Source organism: Salvelinus namaycush, chromosome 10 (assembly GCF_016432855.1).
Source record: "Salvelinus namaycush isolate Seneca chromosome 10, SaNama_1.0, whole genome shotgun sequence".
Taxonomy (NCBI): Eukaryota; Metazoa; Chordata; class Actinopteri; order Salmoniformes; family Salmonidae; genus Salvelinus; species Salvelinus namaycush.
Window position 1 is genome coordinate 8,152,089 of NC_052316.1, and position 7,651 is coordinate 8,159,739.

The 7,651-nt window shown below is 40.2% G+C and overlaps 1 protein-coding gene across 1 annotated transcript; it reads right to left on the minus strand.

Annotated features, from left to right (window-relative positions):
• Window positions 1-90: 90 nt before the first annotated feature.
• LOC120055139 (guanylate kinase-like) lies at window positions 91-6,929 on the minus strand. The gene is made up of 7 exons (XM_039003064.1): window positions 6,818-6,929; window positions 6,355-6,396; window positions 6,068-6,164; window positions 4,595-4,733; window positions 456-540; window positions 255-340; window positions 91-138 (listed from the first exon to the last, which is right to left on the minus strand). The coding sequence occupies exons 1-7, from the start codon at window positions 6,927-6,929 to the stop codon at window positions 91-93; spliced, it is 609 nt and encodes a 202-aa protein (XP_038858992.1).
• Window positions 6,930-7,651: the final 722 nt, after the last annotated feature.

The following is a 7,651-nucleotide window of genomic DNA, read 5'->3' on the forward strand; positions in this document are numbered from 1 at the left end:
CTGACGCAAAGGGAGAGAGGGATTGAATACAACGAAAGATTTTGTTACAGGACACGTGTGGCTATGATATGCATAATAACAAAATGATTCTTACGAATTGCATCTTTCTTTCTTGGTTGACTGAACTTTAGTAATTTCCTGCAGAGACAAACGTGTGAGAAAATGTATGAGACCACTACCGACTGACTCAAATTTTGAGAATTCTACTTTGTCCCTATTCTACATGCAGACAATTATCCTCTCTTCAATCTCACCTCAATAAGAACACTTTGCAACTTCTCATAAGCCTCCTCTAAGTCATCATTGACAATAAGCATGTCAAACACTCCAGGCTCGTTGCCTAAAATAGGAAAGTGATAAAATAAGGCATAGCATGGATTATTATTGGTTCCATCCATATTTTCCAAAGATTTGCAGTACAACTATGTCTATATGGGACAGTAAGGGGGACCTACTGAGCTCCATGTCAACCCGTGCTGCCTCCAGACGCTTCTGCAGACTCTCCTCTGTCTCCGTATTTCTGTCCCTCAGACGCTTTTCCTGTACACATCAATTGCCCCTAAAGCTATTACAATATCTACATTTCAAGAGTACATTCATACATTTCAAGAGACTCATGTCACTAGCTCAAGGATGACATTTCCAAGGGCTAGCATATGTGACCCGTTTCAAGATGACGCACGTCACTACTTTGCAGAAGAGGCATTTCAATGTTGTTGTTTTTTTTTACCTGTTAAGGATAGAGGGCGCTATTTTCAATTTAAACGGCCTCGTACTCTATTCTTGCTCGTACAATATGCATATTATTATTACTATTGGATAGAAAACACTCAAGTTTCTAAAACCGTTTGAATTATATCTGTGAGTAAAACAGAACTCATTTTGCAGCAAACTTCCTGTCAGAAAGTGAAAAATCTGAAATCGAGGATCTGTTCCAGGGCCTCCCTATTCATTTGCTTGAAATCTATTAGTATACATGCACTTCATACGCCTTCCACTAGATGTCAATAGGCAGTGAGAGGTGAAATGGGGAGTCTAGCTTTATCTGAGGTCAAAAGAGAGGTCTTGGAATGACATGACCCCAATTTCCTTTGTTCAGGAAGGCGCGGGAAGGACATCAGCATTGGCTTCTGAAAAGCTTTCGTTATAGACGGCTAATATCTCCGGCTTTGATTTTATTTGATAAATGTGATAATATCATCGTAAAGTATGTTTTTTCAATCTAGTTTTATCAGATTATTGAAATTTTTTCGGGAGTTTTGGCGTGTTCCGTTCTCTGCGTTTGGTGACGATGGACAGCTTCGCGCCACTTGGCCAGTTTTGGTTGCTAATTCAACAGACGAAGAGGACATTCTAGATCCAAACAACTATTATTCTGGACAAAGGACCCCTTGTACAAGATTCTGATAGAAGCTCATCAAAAGTAGGACCCATTTATGATGTTATTTCGTATTTCTGTCGAAAATGTTTAGTATTATTTTCCGCCCAGATTTGGGGCGCTGTCTCGCTATAACGTAAGCTGTATGTCGTACTAAAGTTATTTTTAGAATTCTAACACGGCGATTGCATTAAGAACTAGTGTATCTATCATTTGCTGTACAACATGTATTTTTTAGTAAAGTTTATTATGAGTTATTTGGTCAGAATAGGTGAGTGTCAGAAATATATCCGGAGATTCTGGAAAAAAGTTGCTACGTTTTCACAATGTATAACCACGGATTTCAGCTCTAAATATACACATTTTCGAACAAAACATAAGTGTATTGTATAACCTGATGTTATAGGACTGTCATCTGATGAAGCTTATCAAGGTTAGTGAAAAATTATATATCTTTTGCTGTTTTTTTACGATCGCTAACTTTTGCTGCTGATAAATGGGTTGTGTTTTTGGCTATTGTGGTAAGCTAATATAATGCTATATTGTGTTTTCGCTGTAAAACACTTAAAAAATCTGAAATATTGGCTGGATTCACAAGATGTTTGTCTTTCATTTGCTGTACACCATGTATTTTTCATAAATGTTTTATGATGAGTATTTAGGTATTTCACGTTGGTCTCTGTAATTACTCTGGCTGCTTCGGTGCTATTTGTGATGGTAGCTGCAATGTAAAACTATGATTTATACCTCAAATATGCACATTTTTCGAACAAAACATAGATTTATTGTATAACATGTTATAAGACTGTCATCTGATGAAGTTGTTTCTTGGTTAGTTTGGTTGGTTTTGTGCAAGCTACCTGTGCTGTGAAAAATGTCTGTGCTTTTTTGTATTTGGTGGTGAGCTAACATAAATATGTGGTGTTTTCGCTGTAAAACATTTAAAAATCGGACATGTTGGCTGGATTCACAAGATGTTTATCTTTCATTTGCTGTATTGGACTTGTTAATGTGTGAAAGTTAAATATTTCTAAAAAATATCTTTTGAATTTGGCGCCCTGCACTTGGACTGGCTGTTGTCATATTGAGCCCGACTTAGGGCTTGCAGCCATAAGAAGTTAAATCAAAAGGCGTTTTTGGGCAGAAATGCCTTCTTGAACATGTGAACTTTCATGTGCTTTAATAGCAAACATCTGTAAATACTAATAAACATTTTCAATTACAAGCCTAGTTGGTTTAGCCAATGAAAAAGGAAGGAACCTTCCCACTTGCCATGATTGGTTCAGATAATGGATGGGTTGGACATGCTGAGAGAGGAGTTCGGATTGGTTTGCCATGTAGCCCACTTCTGTCTATAACATGAACTGCTCAGTATGTGTAGTAGATCATCCTGGCTTTTTTGAAAGACAATGTTAGCCATAGAGAACTGCAAAAGTGTGGCTACTCCTCTCAACAACATTGTTGCCCCGAATTTAGCAGACGCTATTGACAAAGATCAGTGGGAAAAGGTTGTGATGGACTGACATTACTTTCTGCACACGGTTGACCGGAGTGACTTGACACAATAACGGGCCAAACAAGCTATAACTAGCTACAAACCAAATGGAAAATACACGCTTCTGTGAAGCATTCCTCCATATATACGGGTAAGAGTCTAGCTACATTTTCAGATATTATATGTTTCTAATTTGGTCAGAACGTCGTTTTCTTTGCAAGTTAAAGTGTACTCGTGAAGGTTAGCTTGCTGGCTCGTGTATGATATGTGTAGTAATATTATTCGTATCTCAGAAATATATTTGCATTACTAGTTATAGCCTAATGTTAGCTAGCTAGCTAACATTGAAACTAGTTGGTTAGCTTTAGCTACCTGCAAATTCATACTCAAGCATATCATGGGTGGTAGCTAGCTATGCCAATTGTTTGTACTGTAGCTATGGGTTGGGAATATGGTTCATTGTTTAGCTAGCTAGCTAGCTAGCTAACTACCTACATGTTGAAACAAAAGACTTCACTTTGCAAGAGAATGATTACATGACCCATCAAGTTAGCCAGGTGTGTCTGGGGGAGATTACAGCCATCTATTATATTTAATGAATATGTGTACATGTGTAGACAATAATGACCCATCCACTTAGCTAGATGTGGCTGGGGGATGGGTATAGCATTTCCTTCACATGACCCATCAATTTAGACAAGTTTCTGGGTAAGCATAATCTAATAATAAAAAAATATATATATTATATTTTTATCTGGACACTGAAAGTGTCACGCCCTGACCATAGTTTGCTTTGTATGTTTTATGTTTTGGTTGGTCGGGGTGTGATCTGTGTGGGCATTCTATGTTGTATGTCTGGTTTGTCTATTTCTGTGTTTGGTCTGATATGGTTCTCAATCAGAGGCAGGTGTTTTGCGTTGTCTCTGATTGGGAACCAAATTTAGGTAGCCTGTTTTGTATTGTGTTTTGTGGGTGATTGTTCCTGTTCGTGTGTTCATCTGTTCTGTGTTCACTAGTTCGGGACTGTAGCGTCTTCGGTTCTTTCTGTCAGTTTGTTGTTTTTGTTCGTTGTTTAAGTAGCCTATTAAAATATGGATTATCATCACGCTGCATTTTGGTCCTCCTCTCTTTCACCCGAAGACGATCGTTACAGAAAGTCAGATTAGGATATAGACCAAGGAATAGATAGTGTATTTTTACCTGGAGTTTTTACTTATTGTAGGCTACTACTTTCACCACTTTTAGTCTTGAAATCTTTGGTTAAGAGATGGGTGGGGCTAAGGCTTAAGAGGGTGTGAACGATGCTGAATAGGTGTAGACAAAGAAGAGCTCTCCGCTATTGTAGGTGGACCAAAACATTCAAGGGACATTTTCTCAAAAGTGGGGTTACAAGTTTATCAAATTTCAAAGCAGAATAACGTTCCCATTCTTCCTCATCTGCAGTGTATGATATACCATTTTGTAGTGCCGAGTCTCTACTTTTATCCAATAATAGCGGTCCAAGCACAGAACATTCAGGAACACCAAAATACACAGTAGTACCCTTTGCGTTGTATGATTGTGGACTTGTTGCAGAGTTTACAGTCGCTCAGCCATGATAGTCTGCAATCCATTGTGACATATGTCTACACCTCAATAGGAGTATATCAAATGAGGTTCTTAAATGTTTCATAATGGGCCATGCTGACTATTGCGGCTCTGAACTCTGAATTGGGCATTACCAGGATCTCTATAGAGGGGGGCTGGATAGAGACATAGATAGGGTCCAGGTCAGTCTGCTTGATGTTCCTCACTCCCTGGATGTCCACATCCAGAATGCAGATGAGACCATTGGCCCGCACTTCGTCTACAGAAGACTTGCTATGTAGAAAACAGAAGATATAAGTAATGTTCATTCATTGTTTCACAGTTCCATTGAACAGCAGAGACAAGGACATATGCATCTTTCCACCTGGATATGCACAGTAGGCTTACAACATGGGGGCTTTTAAACAATAAATACGGACAGCGTAAGAGTGACACCTCACACCAGTGACTATTCCTCACATGCTCCAGTATGACTAGGCTAGAGGATAGTGACATTAATCCTAACACCAAAAGCAGGGTCCAGTGGTTCTCCGTTAGCGTCAAGACTTATCCTCAGCAGGGGAGGGACAGATTAAACATGACACTGCAGGTCACGAGCTCTACGGTGGCTCCTGTGCTATCTGGATATGTACAATGGAGGATAAAGCTAATTCTGTCCCAGGGATCACAATGGACCAGCTCTTAAAGGAGAAGTTCCCTTTTCTTTTAACCAAGTCTGTATTTTGGATGTAAATGGTATGTTATAGAAGAGTCCAGACTGTTTTATTGCGATTTCACTTGGTTTTGAGAAACCTACCCCAACCAGCGATACAGTTCCTCATGCCTGTTCTGCAGTTCCAGGGCGTGAGTAAAACAAGCTCCCAAAACACCCGAATACATCCTTAAAAAAAAAACTGCAACACTCTCAGTATGGTGATGCAGGTCTTTAGATGATGTAAACATGAAATTGGTGTCATTCCGAACTTTATCCTTAACGTTAGTTTCCATTTTGTGTGACTCGAGCGGTTTCCCCTCCATCTATGATACTTCTCTGTGTAGCCCGTGCATGCGCACTTGGAAAAGTATGTCTTGAGTTACACAGAATGTAATATAAATTTGCGGATACATTTTTTAATGACACAATTTCATGGGTAAAACATACTGAGAGCGTTGCCGTTTCTAATAGGGAGTATTTGTTTTAAGTTTCTTTAGCTTCTGTATCCACGCCCAGGCACTGCAAAACGAACAGGAGGAAGTGTATCGTGGGTTGGGGGTTACATTTCTCAAAACCAATTTGGTTAAAAAGTGAACTTCTCCTTTAAAGTGATCTATTCAATCCCGTGACAGTAGAATCACTTGTGGGTTCTAGTCACTAGTGGAACAATTACTGTACTTGTTTATTTAAAACCCAATGAACTAGCATACTGTTCCAAAACTGCAGTATCATTCCCCACATTCTCAGGTAAAAAATAAACACATAAAGATTCCTGGATTTCCTGCCTATTCCCTCCTGATTTCAGTCATCTTTCATCTGGGATTTCTGGAAAATCTGAGAAGTCACCGGAATTTTGCAACTCTGACTGTAAGACATTTTGATGTCAACAGAAAGTTATCAAAATGTACTCTACCTTGTTCCATACAGGTTCCCTGAAAACTCTGCATTCTCAATGTATGTCCCATCGTCAATATCCTCCTGCATAGCCTCCCTGTTTGAGAAGTGGTAATCTTCAAATAGACCGGAGAGGAGAATAATCCGTTAATTGCTGAAGCCAGCAGAAGTGAAAACCAGAAGTTACAAAACCAGCTTGATTAAAAGCCTGGAGAGCATCACTGATATCCATCTGGGATTACTAACATGACTGAGATGGGTTTACTGACACGATCTGCGTTTATGAGTGAGAGAATGTTACTGTACCTTTGCCATCTACCTCTCCTGGACGTGGGCTCCTTGTTGTATCTGGACACATTCAATGAGCATAAATAATCAACATCCATCATCGACATCCAGGCATACAGAATGCCATCAACAACCTTAACCTTATGTGCATTCAAAGACATGCCAGAGAACCCTAACTGTATGCCGGTTCTTTTGTTTTCAGTGGTCTTCCAGCAGGAAGAAGAATGGAGATGAAGGACATCCCTGTGTCACACGGATCAGCACAACCATAACTAAACTGGACATGGATGGTATACAGAAATATCCCACCCCAGGTCCAATGATGAACAATTTGCTTGGATACAAATTGGATGCACTAAACCAGACCAAAGTCCTATGACAAACGTGGCCTAGAGGTAGAGAAGGCTGAGACAGTAAGGACAGATAGGGCCAGGCAGGATATTGGGATAGGAGTCAAATGGCGGGTGAAGCACAAACGTACGTGACACGCTGAAGCCAAAGACTCCCTCGTAGTCCCTCAGCAGCATCTTCATAAGAGTGCTCTTTCCTGCCCCCGAGGGGCCGCTCAGAACAACAGGCCTGGGTCCTTCCATAACACTGGAGAGGGAGAGAGGAAATACAGTGAAACACCCTCTTCTACTGTCAAATTATGTACATTTAGATCTTTTTTTTTACATTCACCAATGCATTTGCTACACAAATAATCTTAAACTAATTTAATGGAGCCACGCAATCCGTTTTAGACACTTTGGGATAATTTAGGCATGACATTTTTTGGGACAAAAATGCTTCAGTTAGTATTTGGTGGCACCAGCCAGGTAAACAAAACCAAAGCATGGATTGTTGTCTCTCTTTGTACAAAGACTGCTTATAGGGTAGTCGAAGTCTGTGCACGGTTGTGTGACAATAGTGACCTTCTATGCAAAGTAGCGAAGACTGGCGTAGCCTTTCGCTATTCAGTAGCCCACCACTGTCTAGCCTGCCACTACCACAACCAGGAACAGATATACCAAACAAAAAGGAATGAAGCACACTCAAGATTTATTCTGTAACCTTCAAAATTATTAAGTCAGGCCCTGGCTAACTCCACTCGTAGGAGCCAATCTGCGTAGAGTGCTTGAAAGCTAACCAGCTAGCGAGGCCTATAGCTGAGTAGTTCTTCCTCTGGCCTTAGGCTCAGATGCTAACGTCTAATCCACTGATCCAGTGGATTTAATGGCTACGCTACGATCAGACATGGGGGGAGGAGCCATGTGACTGCACATTAGGACCACACAATGAGTGTCAATTAAAGGGTCAAACACAAAACCCACAA